The sequence below is a fragment of the Amphiura filiformis genome, chromosome 4, assembly GCF_039555335.1.
Source record: "Amphiura filiformis chromosome 4, Afil_fr2py, whole genome shotgun sequence".
In the NCBI taxonomy this organism is placed as follows: Eukaryota; Metazoa; Echinodermata; class Ophiuroidea; order Amphilepidida; family Amphiuridae; genus Amphiura; species Amphiura filiformis.
Window position 1 is genome coordinate 52,035,750 of NC_092631.1, and position 25,336 is coordinate 52,061,085.

The window sequence follows — 25,336 nt, forward strand, 5'->3', positions numbered from 1 at the left end:
AATGCCACTCGAGTCAGTCTACAGTTTACCTTAGTAAACAAAACTAACAGCTTGACTTCGCAATGTCAACCCTTAGGTGAGGAAAATTAGTGGTATTAAAGATTGCCAAGAAACATCCATGTATGCGGGTTAGAAATTTGGCATATATTGTGTGAATCGAAGTTGATTCCAACAAGGAATGGCTTCAAATCCCAACCATCTGTCTCTTCTTGGGAATACAACATGGCGGTTCTTCCAGAGCACCAGTGGTTACAGATAATTTAATTGGATTTAAACTTCTCATCACACTAAATGAATGAAAGCCAGTGAAACAAACTCCACTGACCTTCCAGGATTCGAACCCGGGACCTTTGATTCTCTGAATGTCTCTTGGCAAGAATCAAGTAACCACAAGTTTCTCTCACTGTGTGACCAAATTCTTATCCTGCTTCACGCTTTTTTTATTGAACTAATATTAGATAGTAATAACTACTGCTTATTTCCATACAGTCAGCAATCTAAAATGTTCTTCAATTCAAGAAAATAAAGGTTCTCTCTCTCTCCCTTATCATTCAGCAAACATATGAAGCTACAACCATGCATCCAAGTTAACATTTTTCTCAGGTACTTTCAAAGAGATTAAACTCAAAGAGAACCAGCTAAAAAAAAAAACCCATGCGTAATGCTATAGTTAATCCGCCAACTTGGATTGTCATGCATCAAGACCAAAAGAGTGTACAAAACCTGGACATCGAACAATAATTTGCATCTTTACGCTTGATCATTACAAGTGTGCGACTGTAGCACTTAGCGCATGTTATTGGCACAACATACTTAAATCTAAGTGTGCCTGGTGCATGGCAAAAATTCCAATATTTATGTACACTATTGTGCCCTCCATGAGTGATGTGCAAACACGGCGGAGTTGGTACTCTTTGTGTCTAATCTCCTTGATTATTTTTCAGAGTTGACCAGATTTGTAAAACATCAAAATCTCACATATGAGTGTTACATGCAAGCACAGAATTGGTATTTGGCATTTTTATTAAATCAGCATATTTCTAAAATGGAATAAACTCCTGAATAGGATCTTTGTAAGCGCTCACAGTGTGCGTTACACTGGTCCTGTTAAATATGCATTGGTTGGACTCATCTCACTGATTTTTATACCACATGAACTCACATTATGTTTTATGTACTTAAAAAAAAATAAAAAAATAATAATGTATGTCCACTATAAATTGTCACATTTAAACATTAATGGATTGAATTTTTAAAATATTTTACTCAAGTTTTGTATAAAAATTTGGATACAAATAGGATTACTGATAACTTTTTTTGACTATTCGCACATATAACAAACCTAAGTGCACCCACACAGTTATAAAGTGTTCATCAAATACAACATACAGAAAAATAGTGTCTTGCTTTGTATACATGTGTTTTGTGTGTCAATATTTTTGCGCAAGAGCATGCATGCTATATTATGTTATAACCATAGTACCATGTGCATAACCGACTTAACACTTCTTGTCATCAAATGCAATGTAAATGGATTTGGGAAAATTTTGGTCACAACATTGTGAATAATACAAGGACAAATGCCCAAACCAAGCTTGCCTACCAAATTAACATACTAAAAGCGGGATACTTCAAAATGTTTTTGGTTATGACAAACTTGACGTCGGTTTTCATCGACTGCAAAACTGCTTCAAAGCAAATGTCTGTACTTTTACTAAAGCTACAAATCCTTCCATTGCTTTTGGAAACAAGACTGTAAAAGTGGACATTTTTGCGCGATTAATTTACTTGCACTTTGCCAATTTTGCATTGTTTCAGTTATTTTAAAATTTGCGAATATAAGCTTCCTTACGATGACCTATACACAAAATGAATCAATTCGTGCATTGGTTTTTTTAGCAGTTGCTGGAAACGCAAAATTGCAGCACAAAAATGTCTACTTTTACAGTAGTGTGTTAACAGCAAATCACACGGTACCCAGTTGTGGGCCATCAATAATAAGTTTACTATTATCATTATAAAAAGGGAGTGTTTTCATTGCCACAAATTATACCTTCATTAACACCGATACAATGCATAGAACTGTAAAACTGTACTTGACTTTCATACGAGACACTGAAATTTACAATCAAGCGTGAACGTCAAATCACAATTTTACACTTAGGCAAAAAAAAAATGGTTTGTCTCAAAGCTCACGAGTGTTTTTTTGTTGTTTTTTTTCATTCCCGACTTTTTTCATGGTATTTGGAGAAAAATATCTGAATTTCGCCGAATTTTTCTGGAACTAAAAAACTAAAAAAAAAAAAATTTTTTGTAATAAAAAAGAATTCCGCATTTCTTTTTTTCCAAATCTCACGATTTTACAAATGCGCGCGCACGCAAGCTTTGAGACAAACCTTTTTTTTTGCCTTATCACACTGTAACAAGTGGGAAATTGGAACTTGTGTTTTTGAGCAGAAAGCTCATAAATCCACAAGCCGCATATTACCACCGATAACAATAGGCTTAAACAGCATTTTCAAAATCTTAAATAAGTTACTGTTTGCCTATCATCATCGCTTCACATTTTGTTGTGGTGTTGTTAATTTCTTTTAGTTTAAAATCAAGACGAGCATGTTTGGGAGTCATCATCTTATAACTACCAATGTTTGAGACATACCACATCTTGATTGCCAGTGAAACTTGTGGAAGATAAACATAATCAATAATACAGGCCTTGCCTTTGGTAATTAAGCAAAATTGATCATTCAGAGTGCATTGTGGGTAATATTGGGAAAGTCAAGTGGGAGAAATAACACAATCTCCTCCACTGAGGGGTTGTGTGATGGATTGAGACTCGGGTGATTTTACTGGCCAATTACATCATTGGCAGTGTAACCAGACTCACCCAATACTTTGCTTGTTACATATGAGTACAAATCATTTTTTTACAAAGTGGCAAGTTCACTGCCCTTGAAACACTGTGTGCTACAATCTTTTGTCCCATCTCGGTATTACCCACAATGCACTGTTCTGAATTGTCAATATCGCTTATTGCTTGCATGCTACAAATCCCACTCCTCAAGACATTTCTAAGAATACTGTAGTTGTGTGGTTTGAATCACACTCCTGGGGTGATTTGAATCGCACACCTGGGGTGAATTTGAATCATACTGTAGTGTGATTTGAATCACACTCCTGGGGTGATTTGAATCACACTCCTGAAGTGATTTGAATCACACTCCTGGGGTGATTTCAATCACACTCCTGGGGTGATATGAAATGCACACCTGGGGTGAATTTGAATCATACTCAGGGAGGAGTGTGATTTGAATCACACTCCTGAGGTGATTTGAATCGCACTCCTGGGGTGATTTGAATCACACTCCTGGGGTGATTTCAATCACACTCCTGGGGTGATTTCAATCACACTCCTGGGGTGATTTCAATCAAACTCTTGGGATGTTTCATTGAGGTGTGCTGTAATCACACTACTCGTTATCATTTTAGGTGTGTAATGTGTACAATTAGATGTGCATGTCTTAAACAATAAGACCTGCTATCATCCATTTTATTCCTCTTAAAATCTCATCAGTGATATTCTACAAATCACTGTATTTGCCTGTTGGTAGCTTTATCCCCTGGTCGCTGTTTCGTTGCTTTGTTCTTCATGCCATTCACAAGTCGGTAGACACAACCCTGGCGCTTTCCAGGAAATTCCTGCTTGGTTGGTCAGTATACTGGCCCTACATGATTGGTCACTTAGCATGTGAAGCTATTCCTGTGATTAGTTGGTTGGTCAGTAGGTTGCACCACCGCATGTATTTTGAACGATTCCACTTTTGGTCAGCATGGCGTATACTCGGATGGCATTGGACCCAACACTTGTGGCCCCAACATAAACATATTTACTGTGTGGTTCACAGTTTTTGTTTTGGGAGCTGTTACACAATCAACAATATGTATATATATCGTCGTCTGAAAAAAAAACTGAGGTCTTGAGATATATATATAAGTTTCTGTCATTTTTTTTTTTACAAGTCTCAAGTTTTCAGACAAGCAGCACATTGAGGACAACATATCCTCAATAATAAACAGCAAGGTATTACATTTATGACACGATAAAAATTGATCTGCTACAGCACCCTGACACTGATGGCGCTCTGCTTCCTCCAGTACGTTGGTAGTGAGTCTAGCGCACTCCTCCTCGTGGAGTGGCTAGCATTAGGAATGATAAAGCGTTGCACAATTTACAGTCCGTGCACATAATCCAGCCGGTGCTTTGCAGTATCCCCTTTTGTGTGCATATAGAAAATATCAGGCAGTTGCACACTAATCCACGCTTAAAGCTGAATTTGCTTCTGCATCTCATAACACTAGCACATGACAAATATCTCCTGGCTGATAACAAATATCTCCTGGCTGTATCTCATTCGCTCTCTCACTCCCTCCTGCCTTCTGTTTTTTTTATATTCCACACTATTGCAACAACATTTCAGAGGTGGCCTCTGTTTATAATATTTTTAAACACAATTCATTTTAAACCATGGTAACAACCAACTTTGATATAGTTTCATTTGTTTGTTTTTGCTCAAATTGGTTGCTATCACTTCCTGAGATATCTTGATGAAGCAGTCCGCGTAGGGCCATCGTCCCTACCCATGTCACCTTTCATGCCTCCGCTCATACCACCATTCATGGCAGTGTACGGAGTTGTTAAGCGACCCATGTCTCGCCGTGAGGGATCGGCACTGGCTACAGCTGGTGCTACGCCTCGGTGTAGACGTCGACTTACGGACCTCTGTGCTTCAGCACGGGATATTGGACGGGGAGAGGTGGCTGTGGGTGAAACAAACATACAATTAGTCACTAACTTAAAATTGAGCTATAGTTGTTGAAAGATTGCACTGGGCTTATATTTCAAATGCACAATACAGGTTAATTAAGTAATTCTTGGCCAAGATCGAACACTATTCGCTCCTTGCATGGTCATCAAGTTTTGGGTAGAGCCTCGAACTGGCAACATACATGAATGGGAATTGAATCTGTTAATACAACAGTTAATGTAACTTACAGTAAAGTTGCATAATTCTTTCTCTCATGTCCGCTCTGTTGCCAGTTTGAGGCTCTACCCAACATGACGGAACCATGCAAGGGGTGAATGAACGCTAGTGGCTCCGCGATAAACACACGCACATAGCGTGGTACAGAAGAAAGCATACACGCGCCTTACATTGCGTACACGCTTAGTACGCTACATGGATGCAACACGCATGTAAAAGTTTGGCCAAGAAATATTTAATCTACCTGTAATAGAATGTTTAATCATAAAGGAATATGATTCAAACAGGTGTGTTACATAAATGAAAACAATCAGTGTTTATTAGTAAACAAATAATGGGCTTTTCCATTTGAAACCCATACATCCCATATGACTGGACCTTAATCTCCCACACAGGGGGTGTGTATTTCAAATGGAGTTACCCATCCAGGTAACCCCATTTTAAAGCCACACTCCCTATGCAAATGCTTAAGGTCATGTCTTCCATTGGGTGTATGGAGATCAACTGGAATAGCCCAATGATACAGCTAATATTATTGTCAATGTTAGAACATGTATCAATCTCCATTATACATTGTATATTGTTTTGTGAGAGCAGGGAAGGAAAAAAAAAGCAAGCTGAAGAAAACAGAGCTTATGAAAATGTGCAGGTTGTTAATAACTGCTTGAAAGCCTCATATTTATACCCAAAAAAGACATTGACAAGAGAAAGCAAGCAAACAGTAAGCCAAACAAAAGATAGAAACACCGCAACAAGTATACAACAAAGTCGACAAATCAAGTACAAGTAGCATGCAAAGAATGCCATTCCAATACCGGTTCCCTACTAAGTACTGTATATCCAGATATTTTAAAGGGCACAAATTTTTGTGATTTTTTTTATTCCGAGTAGGTTTGCAGGCACACGGAAAGGCCACTGAATGCCTTTTATCAACTTAACAATTAACCAAGCCTACAGCCTGGAGGTTAAACCACAGGGCAGCAATGATAACTTGCCTTGGTTATAGCTGGCATCGCATAGCAAAATGTAATGCCAGCACTTACATTACACATTGTCAACAAAATACTATAAAATTTAACCATAACGCTTATAGACCATACAAAACAAGACGACACAACCACCCATATGATCAAATTGCGTAAACCTGCCAAACTACATACACATGAAAATGTTGGCGGGGCGACGGTCACACGTGTAGCTTGCTATGTCCAGTCTGCTGGTTGGCACCGGAGGGGTTGGTGGTTCAAAAAGCGGGTGGAGAGACAAATTTTCTCTTCGCCTTCTTTATTTCTTCCTTCCACATAGGCAGATAGCAGAAAAGGAGTTGGGCTTATAAGGCAAAAAAAAAAAAAGGTTCATCTCAAAGCTTGCGCGCACGTTTGTAAAATCCCACGATTTGACAAAAAACAGAAAAAAATCGGCGAAAATCAGACTTTTTACTCAAAATACAATGAAAAAAAGTTGGGAATAAAAAAATTAAAAAAAAAAAAAAAAATCGCATTTCGCATTTGTTTTTAAATTTCTCGTGAGCTTTGAGACAAACCTTTTTTTTTGGCCTAAGAGGTCATGTTAAATATACCCTCCATCACAAACCCTGACAAATGGTACGCAATATTTTCAACTAAAAAAGGTTGCAGGGCACCAGTGGAAATTTGTCTTGGTCTGTTTCCCTACTTGAATGGCTGACATAAATGTATCACCTATCAGAGTAAACATGCATGTATCACCTATAGTCACAAGTTATGCACCTGTCAGACAAAACAGATTGACAATGTAATCCTAACAACGTATTTCAAACTTCTTGACCTCCAAACAGATTAAGCAGAGAACTGGCATTAGGAATGGCATTTCATAAGCATGCAATTATCATTCATTTGTAACCATCAGGACTCACCCATTCTACATATCTCCTAGATACAGATGTCCTATTCCATGATTAATTTTATTTGCTGTGCCATTTTGTGCAAGGTTTGTGGCATAAATCCAATGAACGCTAGGCCCACTAATGTTTGTCTTGGTCACAACATATCCAGCCATACTTGTTTTTATTTATTCACAATTTATTTATTTCTCTTCTTTTATATACAAACATATTACATCTAATTAATCAATGTATAACATCATTTGGATCATAAAAATTCATTAAAACTGAAATAAAAAGCCCTCAGCGAATAAAACTGAAATTAAAATCCTTCGGTGCACAAATACTGCAGATTCAACTTGGGTAATTCCCCCAGTTATGCAATATTTTGCAATAAAAAGGACACCTATTACAGTTGACAAAGTAAAAGGCTTTCTTCTAAACACTTGCTCATCAAGGCATTCAAAGGTAACTTGAATAACCAAAAATATATCATGCAGCATGAAAATTTTATCAAAATGCTTTTTTTTTGTACAATATAGATACTATTGTGTGTATCAATACAACTTCTGCATCATAAAGCATCATTTGTACAACTCCTGAAAAAACAATCTACTGAAAGCTTGTACTGTGTATTTCAAGAAATCAACTAGCTTTTGTGCATTGTCCAGCAATTTAAAAAAAAAATTAAGTGTCAAGAGAAAAAGTACAAACCCATGCCAGTTTAAAAAAAAAAATTCTTTCCATACATTGATCTGAACCTAACCATCTCCCATCATCCCTTTTTGATTCAATATAACAAAAATATATACTGAACAAAGCATTCATTTCTCTTTGATATGGTATTCTCACAATTGCACCTCCTCCCTTTTTTTACATCCTATCAAATCTTGGTCCCATGCAGGCAGGCCCTCCCTCCCATACATGCATGCACTATCTTGGTTTTGGTTTAGGCTTTGGTTTTGGTCGTCTCTGGTAATGACCAGACATAGTCCTACTCCCCATCGTCCTACTGGGAGCTACTTGATCCCCAGCTGTGGCTGTGCTTTGTGACGCTGATACTCCCGCTACCCTGGCTGATGGGACTGATGCAGACACGTGGAGACTAGAGCCGGGTGGACGACGGTGTGAGGAAACTGCAGTGGGGTGAAGTTAGCAACACAGAAAGAGGGAGAGAAAGAAAGATACAAGAAGCAAGAGGGTGTAAGCACAAAGGAAGGAATGGCAGGAATCATATTCCACATGCGTCACATGTTGCATACTCTACTAACGTGCACATTTTGCTATGTTTCACAAAAGCAAGCAAGAGAAATCCTTCTTAGAAACCTGTTATCTCACTAAAATGTCAGGTTGCTTATGACGTATTTGATCATTAAATTTTGTTTCTTTGTATGGCTTCTTATAAACTTGATAACCAAATATGGTAATCAACATGATTGATGCTCTTATTTGATTTGATGCTTTTCATTGTCTTTCCTCATATCCATCTTGGTGGGGGAGAAGCCATCTTGGTGGGGGAGAAGAAGCCATAGCAAATGATTCCAAGTATTTTTGCACAAACCCACTTAAAACCTTTGCATGTCTAGAGCTTCCATTCAATTCTAAAGCATACACGTATGAAGATTAAAACATGGTCTACAGATGATGTAACATTCTGCGTCATGAGAGATCCAGATGTGGCATCAAACTGTGTGTGAGTTATTGCAAGATGCAGCTTTGGGGAGTGTGTGTTTATCGGAAGCAGGGTCCTGATTAGCTCAGGTGCATGTACAGGCACGTGTATCAGCAAGTGTAAATATTTAAGATGGTGTTTTCAAGCAATTAATAATGGTCTCAACATGCATTGTGTTTTCTAAATCAGACAGAATTAGTCGTAAAAGGTAATGAATGCAGCAGAAGACAAAATGGAACATCATCTACAAATACTGCTGGTCTAATTTCTTTAGAATTCCAAAATTATTTTTTTAGTAAAACACATGGCTCTCAAACATAACTGAGCATGACAAAAGAAATATAAACTTTGAAATAAAAAGGTTCATATCTGTATACCGAGGTTCTAAATTACAACAAAAAAAACCCTGAACACTGCGAAATTATTACATGTCTATATATTTTCATCAGATACACCATTCATTTGCCCACTCTCTCTCTCTCTCTATTTGGATGTAAATTTGATGTTAGTTGCTGCAATGTATAAAACATGACGACTCAAATGTGTAGCTTAATTATGCCAAACACCTTCAGTGCTAACTACTGTTATTGGTAAACAGGAGAACAAGGCTTCATAATGCAAAATCATGCAAAATACTATGTGGGTGGATTGTCATATGTGATGCGATCAAGCAAAATCAGTCGGAACTTGGAAATATTGTTTTTGAGATATAGCCAAACAAAGGAAATATTTCCTTTAGTTTCCTGTTGTTTTGGAAATTCTTTAATCGCTCATACCTTTGGAACTGGTTGTTCAATTTTAATGGTGTTTTCTGAAAACGCAGCTTTGTAAATGCTTTTTACTATCCTATAAGAATTTGAAAATTCAATATTTCCGAGTTCCGACTAATTTTGCTTGATCGCATCACATATGGAGACCAGAATTACATAGGAAAGTTCAGGGGTGCATGAGGCCACAGACCAAAAACGAGGCAAATGACTTTATAAAAAAGCCGAAAAATAGTGTAAAATCGGGGTAAATATGCCAAATATGGGCTGAAAAAGAAAATAGGTAAACTTTGGCAGCAAAAAAGAGGAAATCAGCTGAAAAAAGGAACTCTCACACCCCTGAAAGTTGATATGTTCTTATACCAGTGTATTAACTGTTATGGTGCATCTACAAGATGTATGTATATCCACTGCTTAGAGCGCAAAGTGGTTAAATGCTATGGCTGCTTGGAGCAAAAGACGTTAACTGCTAAGATTAAACAAAGGCAGTTAACATTTCTGTGCTCCAAGTAGCCTTAGCAGGTAGCCTTTGTGCTCCAAACACTCAATAATGGGTATTATATGGTAGCATTATAACAAACATGCAGCATGCCACATTAAATCACTATACTGAAGCACTGGACTTGCAGCAAATCCCGAATTACATTAACTCTTTACTACACCTGTAATATTTTCCATAATGCCATTTTAAAAGTGACATTTATTGGTACAAATATGTTTACAAGGTGGGTTTACCAATAAGTTTCTCCTTCAAACCGTTGCTTGACGGACATTTCAATCAAATCATAGTTTTTAAAATGAAAAAGAAATCTGTACATGGAAAAAAATCCTTAGTAAAATTCAGTTAAGAGTTACGCAATTTACAGTGCTTCAGTTTCGCCCGTATTAATAATGTTACAAGACAAAGACATCTAAAATTATTGAAACTAACCCTTACCACCAACAACATTAGGGTTATTGACCGCTTGACCAAGATCTTGACCTTTGACACGACAGGTGGCTGTACCAGCGATGGCTCTCGTTGTTGAGCTACGTGGATGGTGTAGCGCGTGCCTCTCCCTCTCTTCCCGTTCCCGTCTTTCTCTATCTACGTCATCTTGCGACCTTGTGCTACCCTGAAAGCCAAGTTGTTTTGAAAAAAAATCTCTCAACAGTTTTCAAGACGACATATTGATGAAGTGACTAGGTAAATATGCACATACTTTATGTAAATATCAAATAAGATTCTTATCTCTTAAATTCTTTATCACTAAATATCAAAAACATATTCCATTAGATTAATAAGAGTACTTGCAAACACATGCTTTGACTGACATTAAAGATATCTTGATCAATAAATATCAAAAACACAAGTCCATTAAATAAAGATTGCTTGCCAAGAAATGCTTGAAGATGACTTTATCACTAAATATCAAAACATTTTTCCATTAAAAAAGTACTTGCAAAGAAATGTGTGAATTCACATTTCTGTATATAAGAAGTATATTATATCTCTGTGATCATCTTGGCTTTTGGCCCACAGAAATGACAATGTCTTATGTCGCTTGATAATCGAGTGGTCAAATTTTTGCTTCATGAAGGCTAAGCCACACAGTTTCAAAACATGCCAAATGTTGGCTTGTTAGCACTTTTTTGGAACCAAGAGACATTTCCTGCACATAATCAACTTACGAGTTTGAGTAGGTTCCAATCAAATACATAGTCATATGTGAAACCTTGTCTGTGGAAGAGATTACGAAACAATTGCCTTAGGAACGAGTAGTCGGGCTTCTCATCAAAGCGCAACGCCCTCGTGTAGCTGAGGTATGTGGCGAACTCGGCTGAGGGAGAAAGAGGGAAAAAAAGACATAACATCAATTTTATTAAGTCATTGTAAATTTGTGAAAAAGTCATTATTGTGATGAAAGAAAAATTTAAAGAAATCATTGCTATGTATTGCAAAGTTGAAGAAAAGCGATTATGTACAGAACTCCTTTATTATTCATGTACACAGTCACTGGAACTTAGTTATCGACAGAAAAAAATGAACTCCCAAGAAAGTGTAACCGGGTCGCATACATGTATGTCATTGTTGATTTTGGAGGCAACTCATGGACTCATTAATAGGTTGGCATCTGAAATGCATACGTGAATGTATACATGTCTGCTAGTACATGCAATTAGATACCTTTAGATAATTTTGAACCCATTCCATTTTCTAGAAGGAGAGATCAATTTATCTCTGTTAATGTATTGAAACTAGGGTCTTAACTAGGATTGGACAAGAGCATGCATGTCATTTTCACAAAACTCCTTGTCAAAAAATTTACAATGAAAACATAAAATTGAACCTCTGCACCTCTTGGGGTTCAGTCAGTTCCGAATAGCTATATTCAAGCATTAGTTTTAGAATTTAGCATCTACCAGAGGCATTAATCTTGCCTGTCCCAGGAGCAAACTGCCTGTCCAAAATGATGGGTGGATTGGTGACTGGCTAACACTGTGATTGAAGCCCACCACTGGGGCTGTTTAATATAGCCGAGATTGATAAAGGTTTGAACAGGCCACCTGTTGCACCAAACAATACTTAGTATCTCTTTCATAGAAGTAATGTACTAATAATAACATTTGATTAAAATACTTACATGGGAAGGCCTTGCACAGGACTTCAATAGGTGTGGACATTTTCTTCTCGCTAATCTTTTCATACTTTTGCCTCTTTGTGGCGGCCTTTAACCCTTGCCATGGTAGGCTACCAAGGTTGTAATACATTAACATATAACCTAGTGACTCTAAATCGTCTCGCCGACTTTGCTCTGAAAAATACAAAAAAGTAAAAAAAATCATGTTAGTTATTGCAGGACTTTGACTACCCTTGCAGTCTTGGAAAAAAATCATTTTTCTTGAACATACAGCTAATTATATTTCTTAACTACATGGCAAACTACAAGCAAACTTTTCCTGCAAATCCTATGAATTTCACAGGAGGGACCTTCTTGTGTACCCTGTTTTGTTTGAATTTTCAGGCCTGGTTGACTTTTGCACACCTTTCCCCACAAAGCAAATAAATGTTACAAACTTTCTCCTTCCCCTGTCACTGGGGAAATAGTTAGCTCAAAATGGACTATTCTATTTGAAATCCACACCACTACTGTGGAAATTTTGAAATTCCAACCAAATTCAAAAGTTTGAATAATTCCAAATCCAACCATTTTCATCCCTAAAGTGGAAAAGGTGTGGAAAATGTTTAGAATTCCAAATAAATTTTTATCATGAGGCCAAATTGTGTAAAATTCTACAGTAATTTTCAACTGGAATTAAACATGAAACTAGCAAAAATGTTCAGCTGGATTGAACATAATGAGCACCTGGAATTGGAGATAGCAGAGAAATCTTCCATAGGGTGTGTCAGTTTTAAATGGAACAGCTATGTGTAGAAGTGAACAAATGCCCATAGGCCAACACAGTTGGTCTTTAAAGGTGGTGGTGGGAGGGGAGTTAGCGGACAGCCTAAAATTGGCTTAAAGGATGATTTTGCAGACTTGAGGAGGGCAACACACCCTCTGCCCTCCCATGTGTTTGACACTTGATACCTGCCATACTGATATATTGAATTTGTCCAGGTGATTCAGCCGCATGCCACATATTAGCTCATATTCAAAAAGTAATATCTTATAAGATGTCCATCGTAAGATCTCATTTCAATTCAATGTGTCAATAACATCTGCAACATCCCAAATCAACAATGTTCTATAAAGTCTAACTTGTGATATGATCTATGCAATAAACATACAATGGCCTCATCATTACAACTACAAGTCTAACTGTTCACACACTCCCTTCACAGCCAGCATGTCTGGCAAGGCTTGACTAATCTTAAGGGGGAAGTCCCAGACACTGACACACACGCATACAGCCTCAATTCATATGTCACAGTTCCTTGCCTCTTTCACTCACCATTACAATTCACACACTGCCCCAGTTTCTAGGGTATTAATAGCGATCCCCAAAACATTACACTGTTTCTCATTAGAAATGGGGATATATGGTGAAGTAATGAACTGTGTACTTGGATGAGACAAATGCCAATGACAGGTCACTGACTCACAAGTTAAACCACAAAAGAAACTTTTTGAACAAAATAGCAAAGTATCTGTATGTCATTTGAAAGTTGAGAAAGTGCAATTAGTTGTTAAAGATTAATTCACATACATAATTTATAAAACAATGCTCTAATCCAAAAGTAAAATTTATTTATTTATTTTTAGAATGACAATGCAAATGACACTGATAAAGGTTCAACTTGTGTTACATAATATCCCCGGGCATAATATTATTATATGCAACTTAATGCACATATTGAGGTTTACAAGGAAATGTGAGGTTTACAAGGAACTGTGCTAGTTTGATGTTATGCTCTTTTTCAAAAATGTTTATAGGTGAGCTACTAAAAACACTAACTACAATGTATATGGGAACAATGCCATGTATGTACCCCTGTGGCATTTTTCATAATAGTCTAAACATTCCAAATAGACCCAAGACCATGTTCTAATAAATGTATAACACACTACAGGGGATTCAATGCATGTTCTACCTTTGGCTCAATGTACCAAATTGGTTCCCCCTTCCATTTATATGTACCTGATCCTGTACAAAATGTCAATGGCCCTACTAGAACAAACCACAGAATTGGGAGGAAGATAGGACACATTGTTAATATTGCAAAAGCAATCCCCATCAGTATCAGCATGCATTGTGTTATATTGACACCGGGATTGACGCAGTCGACTTGTCCTCATTTCTAAGCTTAAGTAACACCCTTAGTGCAAGCGCTCTAATAATATGGCACAGTCAGCAGTCATTGACTTTACATGAACCCGCCGAATACATTTTGTTATGTTGTACATTTTGCAATCCTGGGTTTCGGGTACGCTAGAATTGTATTGCGCTACTAATTTAATGCTCTATTTCAATACAGTCATTGTGACCCACCAGGTGAATAAAGCATGGGGATGACACCACGATATCAATAGCTTTGTGCTGACCATTAATCATTGCATTACCTGTTTATAATCTGTAAATATTATAATGTTTTGGGTTGTTTTTTTCAGTCTTTAAATTCTAAATGGCCTCATAGAAATGTGCACTTTATGTTATAATGATGCATGTTGTTGGAAAAAATAATAAGTAACAACCATGGTGACAATATTAATTTCATAATTTTGAAAAACAGCTCCCAACAGAACAAATAGTAAATACTGCCTTTGAGGCTTTCAACTTTAAATTGCGTGAAGTTCTCGGTAAATAAATTAAATCTACAAAATGAACATGATTTATACCTACATGTAAAGGGCTAAGTCATGATCAGAAATATTCTGAAAATCAGGGAAATATTTCTTTACAAATCGTTCTTCTGCAAACCCTAATTTGCATGAGAGCAATTGTTTTTGCATAAACAAACAACATCAGCCTTGCCAGTGCTCATCATCATGTCAACATGCATTGCCAGTCTACTTATCTCGATAGAAGGCATTTATCATCCTCATCATAGGCATCTTGCAGAGCACACTGCATCCATGCGCGATAATTTGCTACACATCTATGTCAATTATAGGTCAGGCTCTGTGTACCTTGTTTGGTTCATTACCAGTGAGTGCTAGCTGAGTATGAAGGGTAGTAGTATTATAGAGCTGACCTTAATGGGCTGTTCCAGTTGAAAATCATACATCCCCTATGGAAGATATGACCTTAATCTTCCACACAGGGAGTGTAGATTTCAAATGGAGTCACCCATTCAGGTAACCTCATTTGTAATTCACACTCCCTGTGTGGGAGACTTAATAAGGTCATGCTTTCCACAGGGGGTGTATGGATTTCAACTGGAATAGCCCATAGGAGTCACCCATTCAGGTAACCCCATTTGAAATACACACACCCCGTGTGGGTGATTAAGGTCATGTCTTCCATAGGGGGTGTATGGATTTCAACTGGAACAATCCATTGTACAGGTGTGATAGCTCTATCTCACTAATTTAATGAGGATGATCTAGTCCTACTTTCTATATTGGTCAACAATTGTGGGGTGATTTCTTGATATCAGATTGAGCAACCACACAACTTAACCACTGAAAAGTGTGAAGGGCAGTGCGAAATTAAATTTACACTATCGTGTCCAAAAACTACTTGTTAGTGACAGTTTGAGTCAGTGTACATTTCTGTCAAGAGAATAGCCAAAATTATACCTATTTTTTTAATATGAATAAGTGAGAATTGGAATATTAAAAGAAATTTGTACATATTTTCCCTGCTTAAAACTGAGAGGGAATTAATGAGAAAACATATTACTTTTCCTGAAACTGGAAATCAATTTACGTAAAAAGTTTTTTTTTTTAGGTTTGGTCAGGTTTATACCTCGACATGTCTGATGCGGGATGCAACTTTTTCTTTCAATTTGTCCACATCTGTGTGCCCAAAATTTTTGACTTTTCTTCCATTGTTATAATGTAAAGGTACCAAATAGCCGAGGTATGAGTTCAGTATGTTACGAGAATATTTCTGCCGATGACCCCATGTTGACATAAGCTGTACTTTCGCCCATAAAGGGTACAAATGAGAGACATTTGGGACATATTTTGAGGTTGAAATCGATCAAGGTAATGCATTATGAGCAAATGGAGAATCTACATTGTTATCAACATGACCAAGATTTCAAAATGAGGTCAGCAATATTTGTATCATCTCATTGACAGATTTGTTGTGCCAAATACATGGCAACTTTCAAAGTTAACTTGGCACCTTCTGCAACTTTACAGGAAGTTGTTGGAGGCCATGCTTCATGCAGTAATAATATGCTGAATTTACAAGGTGCTGAGAAGGACAGTTATGCTGGTGTCATACTTTCCTGCCGCTTGCTGCTCTGACGATTATTTTGCTCCACTGCGCCAATCGCACCAAAAACGCTAGTGGTTACCAGCGGCAAGCCTATATATCGATCACTCCACCGCTTTGCCCAAGCGGCAGCATCGCTAGGAGTTGAATTCAAGTTAACTAGGACCGGTGCCGCTCTGATGTATGAGAACAAAATACGATTTTGGAGCGGTGCAGAGCAGCAACATTGGCTTTCAGAGTCATGCCGCTTGCAGAAAAGTGTAAGCGGCATGATGAAGCGTCACGCTGCTCAGCAGCAAGCGGCTGAAAGTATGAAACCAGCATTAAGCAACAGTCAGGATGAAAAATTTAGCTATAAAATGACATTTCATTCTGTAGCTGATACTGTACTTTAATTTTAATATATTGCCATTAATGTCTGAAGATGAGCTTTCCGAAATTCCAATAATAAATTTACTTTTCAGTAATGTTTGAGTTTCATCTGGACAAGGCTGATATTGCGACCTTATATAGATATAGAGTGGGAGTAAAGAGGGGGAATGACCAGCTACAATGCTGAATAATTCAAAGTTGCCATGCTTGAATTTGAAGTGATTTTCCACTGCTAAAACTACGATTTGACTGCATATATGTATAAACTTTATTGGGCAGGGATTGCTTTGTGCCAGCAGTGATTTATCTCATGGTAGACTTTTAGTAGACTGGTGATACTTAAAAAGTATCAAATTAGCTCAGGCTGTCAAGATGCGAGAGCTGAAATCTTGATCTTACATTGTTGAAGGTTTTCCCTAGATTTCCTTTTCCATCTTTGGAATGAAGATGCATGCATTCTGATCTAAGCTGAATCAGGACATTTTGTGTAAGCTTTCCCAATTAGTATCCAGTTTGTCTTGGAAAACGACTGGGATTCAGGGTTGGGAAACCTTTCACTGCCATGCAGCTATATTTTGGTCATGCACCTGCAAGTTATCATATAAATGAGGAAACAAAAGGAAAATTGACAAAATATTCCACATCGTTTTGTCCAAGATTGGAAAATAACCAGAATGATGACTTGGGTCTACATACAATGCCTATGACTTAGTGCAATTCAACTAAAATAAACATGACATCCTTGGCTGCTCCAGTCAGTATTGCTCATACTAGTTATTCAATCCATGACTGTATCAACTGAAATTTTTATACTTCCAATATTTCAAGCACCAGCCACAAAAATAACCATACATGATATGTATTTTTCGTGTAGGCCGATAATATTTCAATGCAGGGATACTTAAAATTTCCAAACCTTTGCGCGAACAAATTCATTGCATGAAAATGTCCACTTTGTCCACATCCTTGGCTGCTCCAGTCAGTATTGCTCATACCAGTTATTCAATCAAGGACTATAAATTGAAATTTTTGTACTTCCCACATTTCAAGCACCAGCCACAAAAATAACCATACATGAATATGTATTTTTCATGTACATGTAGGCCTATAATATTTCAATGCAGGGAAATTTAAAATTTCTAAACCATTCCAAATTGGCAAAGCATGAACAAATTCATTGCGTAAAAATGTCCACTTTGTATAACATCATCTGTAGGTGTACATCTTCCAATATGATATATGGCACCGATGATAGTGTTCCTGCTGGCCTGGCTAATAGATCACTTACAAATTACTTGTATCATCAAAATATGATTGGCATGATGCAAAAGGTCACTGGCACTTATAGCTAATATGACTACTACACACACAAGTACTACTAGTACTACTACATAACACCAAGTACCAAATTTAGCTCCATGTAAACCACATAAATTTTGTGTGTCAATCAATATCACCGAAAAAAGCTTGTTATTTATGAATCAATTCATAAAATTTATTAGGGGTACATGCCACTAAATAGCTTTCCATAGACTTTATGTGCAAAATAGGGGTCACGTTTTTAGGCTATAAGTCGAAATTACGTCTTACTTTGAAATATATATTTGATATCATCTTAATCAGAACAAAATTCTGCATAACATACCTGAAAATGACACCATATTTTAGGTCTACTTTTTGAGAAAAATAGCGCTATATAAAAAGGCCCGATTTTCCCGTGTTTACGTCCGACTGCTAACCGCGTTTTGACCTCGTGTGTTCATGCGCTCATCATTGTAAACATCACTCAAATTTTTGTGTTTTTTGTTCAAATTAGTAGAGATCACATTCACAAGTTCTAGCAAAACACGATTTGCAACACTAAAATTGTTAATATTGTACGATTTTGCACAATTTTTATGCAAAGTTGGGACTATAGTCGTGATAAACTTTTACCGGAAACCGCTTCACATGCGGATTTAGTGGTATGAACCCTTGAAGAGGCTAAAACATCGTTTTTAGGCCTTGAAAATAATTTTGTTATCTTTTTCACTACATTTTAAATTAATTGTAAGAAATTTTGGGGTATTTTCTTTCATACTTTAGACAGGATGTCGATTTCAAGCACAAGCATGATAGCCGACAATTGTCATTTTTCGTCATTTTGATGCACATGAATGCACAATGGTTGCTGATTTGCTATTTTCATGAAGATATTAATTGATGTTAAGAGTAAAGGTTCTTTTAACATCTTTTACAAGTGCATAACTTCAAAATTAAAACATTCTCAGTACCTGCAGACTACAGGGGTAGCACTAGGTTTTAAATCCAGGGGTTCTCAGAACCCCTGAACCCCCTGAAAGTGTTAAAAATATGCGCTCAAATCCTAAAATGAGGGGTTCTCTAAGTATTGAATGCCCGTTTCAATATATCAGTATCAGATTTTGTGATTTTGGTTATGTGTAAATAGTTTATGGCCTGGCAAAAGCGATCTCCCTTTCACGCCATGATTCTCGCTATTAAGGCAATGTCATGTAAGGGACCGATCGTTATTTACGGCAGGGGTAATGGGCGCTTTGGAAAAATATCGACAAAAAATTTGCGTTCCCCCCTCCTGGTTCAACGAAAAATTTTGTGTTCCCCCTCAGGCTCAAGACCCAAAAAAAATTCGGATTCCCCCCTCAAAACGCCCATTGCCCCCCTGTCGTAAATAACGATCACTCCCTAACCAACTATCTGGCTTTTAAAGAAAGTTCCCACGCAGTGTACTTGCTATAAAAGTGTTGCTTTATGCCATAAAAGTTCGCCGAATTCCATAAAATGCAGTTCAACTTTGGCAAAGTGCAGAATTCAACAGCATTGCAAGTCACATGTGACGAGTGAAAAAACCATGATTTACTCAATAAAAATGACATTTCATTGCTAATGAGTTCAAGTTTAGGCCAAATATCATGATATTTATTGAATTACTGGAGTATTTTGACTATAAAACATAATTCAAGGGCAAATTTTTGTCACCTTTTCCTTCTACGGCCTCGTATTTCACCGCTGGCATATCTCTACACACACCACCCTTGAAGCATTCCTTACCGATCCCTAGAATTAGAAATTACCAACTCACGTGCGTGTCGTCATTCAGTACTGCAATAAAACTCATCAGTGATTCTATACAATATCACAATCTGTGTTAAATTACGCTGGAGGTGTGTATTTTATTTTTATTTTTAAATTATGTTACAATGCTACGGCGACTTCACTTCAACATTTATGTTATTGCATTTTATGTTACATAATTTCTGGACAGGTCGTAAATATTGGAGATCGAAGCTTTTATTTTTTTCACATGTTTTCATTTTTCTGCGCGCATGAAAACCCCGAACTGGTATGCAAAATGAATAGATGCGCTCAAACTTAAAAAAATGCGCGTGACGCGCAAGAACGCAACTTAGCGCGACCCCTGGCAGACTATTTAAAAAGACAAGAAATGTCGATCAAGTAGGCCTACCCCCCCCCCTCCAGCGTCACTTTTAACCCGTTTTGTCCAAAAAGCAAATGTAATGAATGGCTATTTGAAATTAAATATTAATATAAATTAAACTTTGAATGTTATAACTATTTAAAATACTGGACAGTGGTATAAATAAAGCAAACTAGAAACTTAAATATCTTAAATCTAATATTTTATGTAATTTTATTAAAATTGAAGGCCAAAACTTGAGTTTAAATGACAAAAAAATTGGTTAAAAAATAACAATGAAATTGAAAAACTTCTTTGTAATTTAAACACCAATAAACAATGTTTTCAATATTTTGAAACTCTTCTTAATTCATATCAAAAGGTTTCAAACTTCTACCAAAATCGGAACTTTTATTAAATTGGAAATAAAAGCAGGCCTATTCGCGGCAAACGCACATACAGCGAAAAACCGGCAAGGCGTCCATGAACGCGCTTGTTAAATACCCTCCTCTTTTCTTCGCGTGCATTTTAAAAAGATAAAGACGCGCAGAAAACGCATGGAATTGCTCCTTAAAGGGTACATGCCACTAAATAGCTTTCCATAGACTTTACGTGCAAAATAGGGGTCACGTTTTAGGCTATAAGTCGAGTTACGTCTTACTTTGAAAATATATATTTGATATCATCTTTTAAATCAGAACAAAATTCTGCATAACATACCTGAAAATGACACCATATTTTAGGTCTACTTTTTGAGAAAAATAGCGCTATATAAAAAGGCCCGATTTTCCCGTGTTTACGTCCGACTGCTAACCGCGTTTTGACCTCGTGTGTTCATGCGCTCATCATTGTAAACATCACTCAAATTTTTTTGTTCAAATTAGTAGAGATCACATTCACAAGTTCTAGCAAAACACGATTTGCAACACTAAAATTGTTAATATTGTACCGATTTTGCACAATTTTTATGCAAAGTTGGGACTATAGTCGTGATAAACTTTTACCGGAAACCGCTTCACATGCGGATTTAGTGGTATGAACCCTTAGCTATTAAGCAGGGCATTTCAAGCTAAAATATTAAATGATTGGATAATTTCCAAGCATTTGATGGTCTCAGACATGGGCAATGAGTTATTTGCCTCCATAGCAAGCCTTAAAATAAGCAGATCTGGACCACGAGCCACACATTTGGAAAAAGCAGCTACTGGTCTAGTGAACCAGGAGCCATTTTTTAAGAGCTAAGAGTCATTTATATTTCAATTGTACACATTAAATACAAAACCTGCTTTAACTACCAGGCTCTATTAAAAAAATGTAGAGCCTGGTTCAAATGATTTTGATGTGGACCAGGAGCCAAAATGTTATGACCATTGGGAACATGGCTCCTGGGTGCCTGGTTGGTTATTTTGAAGCTTGCTCCATAGTATGTACAATACTAAGCAGTCAAAATAAACATAGGGGCCTATTTTAATGGTACATTTTGTATATATGCCACTTTTACACTCCTTGCATACTGTTTAGAATGGTACGAGAGTTAGAATGGCTCCTCATATATAAGCAGTTTACCTCCCTAATCTACATTTTGGACCTTCTAAAAGGAACATGTTGACCTCAAAGACCACTCTGCCAATACTCAGACCTTTCTCCTTGTCTACAAGAACCACAGAACACAGGAACATTGAGGAAATGGTGCTGCACGTTCTTTTCCATTCAATGTCTGTACAGGTGAAGAAAAGTTTTGACACTAATGAATTTTCCTCCTCTTGCACAAATAATTTCCCGCCTATCTCATGAATTCAATACACTCAAACTATGCCCATTGTTTCATCTTTTCAGGAGTGTGTACAGATAATTTTACCTTCTGTCTAACCGACCAGAGAGACAATTTACAAATCATCCTAATTGAATAGAGTATGAGGCCATTTTATTCAGGTTCAAGGGTTGGATACATAATCACTTTTTAAGTTTCAAAATAAAACTAGTCTTACCCTTATTACCAGACAACCTTCTCCGAGTGTAACTTATCATTCAGATAACATCAGAAGAGCCAATAATATGAGGGGCTTGACTTTAGTGAGGGAGAGCGTGGCGCAATGGTTAGGGTACTTGCCTTTAGTGCATGAGGTCCCGGGTTCGATTCCCGGCGGTGGCGATTTGCTGGGATATTGACTTGGAAAAAGAAAGTCTGAAATTAATTGGCAACTTCTGTAGATTAAATTCAGACTTCCGCTCTCCCCATGGTTCATTTAGAATTGGGTAAATGAATCATGAAAGTACTCCGTCCTTCGGAGGGGACGTTAACCCGTCGGTCCCGTGTACAGAGAGCCATACCTGTACATGTATCTCGCAGCCAGTTTCGAAAAGAGTAGGGTGTTAACCCCTGACTGTTCCCAACCCGCCCGGTGTTCAAATGGACCCCAATGGAAATAAGCTTCAATAGAGGCTTTCTTGGGTTATCCAGGGTTGTCAAAACCGAACAAATCAAATCAAAAAAATTAGTACATGTACACTGTGCTCGACTTGACTTTTACAAATACACATGGTGCTTGTGAACATCAATTGGATGACACTACTGTGTGACCAATCTCTCAATACAGTCCCATTGGCAACATCCATTACAAGTACCACTTCAACATTATGAAGAAATCTTTCCATTTTCCCCAAGCCAAATTGCTTCCATCAAACTTTATCGCAATGTCCTCAAAAACATGTTGCAAATATATGCTTATAATAAATCAAATGTCGATTAACTTTTGGATTGAATTAAACTTTCAAGCCTGAAAATCATTTCTCTATCTTGTGTCCAAAAATTGCACTGCAAATTGTTACATGTACAAGCACACCTGCCTCAACCATGTTCCATTGACATACTAAGTCGCTACACACAATTTGTGCATAGCATAAGCAGTGTAAGTGATACACAGAGTACAGATACACATAATATTAATAGTACTGTTTTATTCAGACACTGTACTCCTATTAAATATATATTAAAGGTGCAGTATTTTGAAAATGAATTGGGCTATTCCAGCTGAAATCCATACACCCCCTATCGAAGACATGGCTGTAATCTCCTACACAGGGAGTGTGAATTTTAAATGGGGTTACCTGAATGAGTAACTCCATTTCAAATCACCACCTCCCGGTGTAGGAGGTTAAGGTCATCTTCTACAGGGGTGATGGATTTCAACTGGAATAGCCCAATATGCAACTGATAGTTTTTCAAGACTATGCATCACAAATTTACACTCCCCTTGGAAAGATGTTATCATCATGCGCGTATTTTTTTTTTTTTGGGGGGGGCTTTGGGGCCAGCCCCCCAGGTAAAAGCAGGGGTGGCCAAAATGAAGGGGCGGCGGAAGAAGGCGGCGGAAGAAGGGCGGCAAAACGATGGGGCGGCAAAAGCGAAGGGGCAAAAAGAATTAATAAATAAAAAAAGCGGAAAAATTTGAAAAAGCATAAAAAATTATGAGAAAATGGTACTATACAGCAAAATGTGCTGCGTTTCGGGCGCTAGCGCCTGAAACCTTTTTTTTTTTTTTTTTTTTGCTCTTCACTTTTCAAACGACCGAGAAAAAAATTGGGTCAACCTTTTCGGGTTGTTGAGGAAGGGGCGGCAAAATTGAAATAGCTGGAAATTTGTACAACAGTTTATTCATAATTATAGTAAATCTAGTTGTTGTGTTTGTTTACAACATATGTATACTTTCCAGACAGAGTATGACCACATTTGGAAAATTTCATATTTGCCTATGACTCTTACAGTGTGATTTCCTGACAACCTTGGTAGCTCTCCAACTCAATATGATGAGTCTGCCCCAGGCCAAGATTTGTCAACTAACTTGTCAACAATTTTAAATACATAATTGTAATCTTTAGAATGAATAAATTCATGATAGAACTGCAATGTGAACGCTCATTCCTACAAATGTCCTTCAAATGTTTCATGTGGAATCATAGACCTTTTAAGACAAAGGACGGTCAACTGCTGCATATTCTTTGAAGTTATGATAGTCTCCCTGATTCAAACCTGTCATCAAATTGATCCTACAAAATGTCAATAACTCACTCAATTGCATTTGCAAATGTGAATCCAATGGCATTCACAGCTTGGAAGTGCCTGCACAAGCAGGGTTTAGACTATAGAAAATGCCTTATTTAATTCATTAAATGTTAGTATTAGAAAATATTGAGACAAAATGCAACGGTGCATTTTTTGTATTTATTTTAATAACTTCTAATATAATAATTATGAGCCGTATCAACGAACATTGCATTTCTTATGAAATTAGTGATTTCACATTACCCCTGTAGCTGTGTTGTAGACTAAAGAAAAATTATTTAATTCGTGTACATCGTGGAACTTTCAACTACGCTTGTTATTTCGTGACTAATCATGCTAATACACGAGCGTACAACGCTACTCTATGCGTCCAGAGGTGCGAGGTTATCTGCGTACAACAGCTTACTACGCGCAGCCACGCAAAGAGTATGTTCCACGATTTACAATAATTTTTCTATAGTACAGCGCTTACCTGCATTGCCACCTTTTCAAAAAGGTGCAAACAACATGTTTGATTGAGACATACAAAGCTTCAGCATTAAGAGACATTTTCATAGAATTACAATAGAGTTGATTGTTTTTGTACTCTTAAGGACCTAAGGTGACATGGTCCCTACACTTGCTGACTCCGACATTCACCACACCCTCACCAAATACATTTGAACTTTGGGTGGGATGGGTACAAGATAGCCCCTTTAGTGACAAAGCACTGATTTACCACATTGCAAAAGGTACACACATTTTACACACCTATTTTTAGTCTTAAAATTGATCTACATGTGGGGCATTTTCACTTGCTGACTCTGACATTCACCACTTGCTCACCAAATACATTTGAACTTGGGGTGGGATGGGTACAAGATAGCCCCTTTATTGACAAAGCACTGATTTACCAAGTTGCAAAAGGTACACATTTTTCACACCTATTTTTAATCTTAAAATTGATAGACATGTGGGGCATCTTGTCATCACAAAATGAAATCTTGTAATAATTTCTGCAAATTTGGGTAAACAATGTTTCCGAATAGAATCAAATCACTGCTTTGCTAACTATTTCACAATCTCTCACTCTTAATCCCCACCTGAGTTTGCAGATGTAAGTAACAGCCCTTCAATAATTGTTCTCATTGACACTCAATATGATTCTGGCTGAGCCATTCATTCACTTGTTGGTCACGCTGGCCGCTTGCCACGCTTGCGAATGTGTCGTATTACATCATTAGTTCAATTTACGAAATTTGAACCGTGATGAT

At 37.3% G+C, this 25,336-nt stretch overlaps 1 protein-coding gene across 6 annotated transcripts in view; it reads right to left on the reverse strand.

Moving 5' to 3' along the window:
• Positions 1–2,309: 2,309 nt before the first annotated feature.
• LOC140151050 (casein kinase I-like) overlaps positions 2,310–25,336 on the reverse strand; it is a 66,872-nt gene continuing 43,845 nt past the window's right edge. The window contains exons 6-10 of one of the 6 annotated variants that reach the window (XR_011858887.1): positions 11,967–12,137; positions 11,014–11,162; positions 10,274–10,457; positions 3,270–4,818; positions 2,311–3,131 (exon numbers count right to left, since the gene is read on the reverse strand). Coding sequence is in view for 5 of the 6 variants with exons in the window: in XM_072173250.1 (XP_072029351.1) it covers positions 4,586–4,818; positions 10,274–10,457; positions 11,014–11,162; positions 11,967–12,137 (737 nt within the window). In the remaining variant the exon portion in view is untranslated. Of the gene's footprint in view, positions 4,819–7,168; positions 8,040–10,273; positions 10,458–11,013; positions 11,163–11,966; positions 12,138–25,336 lie in introns of those variants that run through there. The other 5 variants (XM_072173250.1, XM_072173245.1, XM_072173247.1 and 2 more) reach the window with 5 other exon arrangements.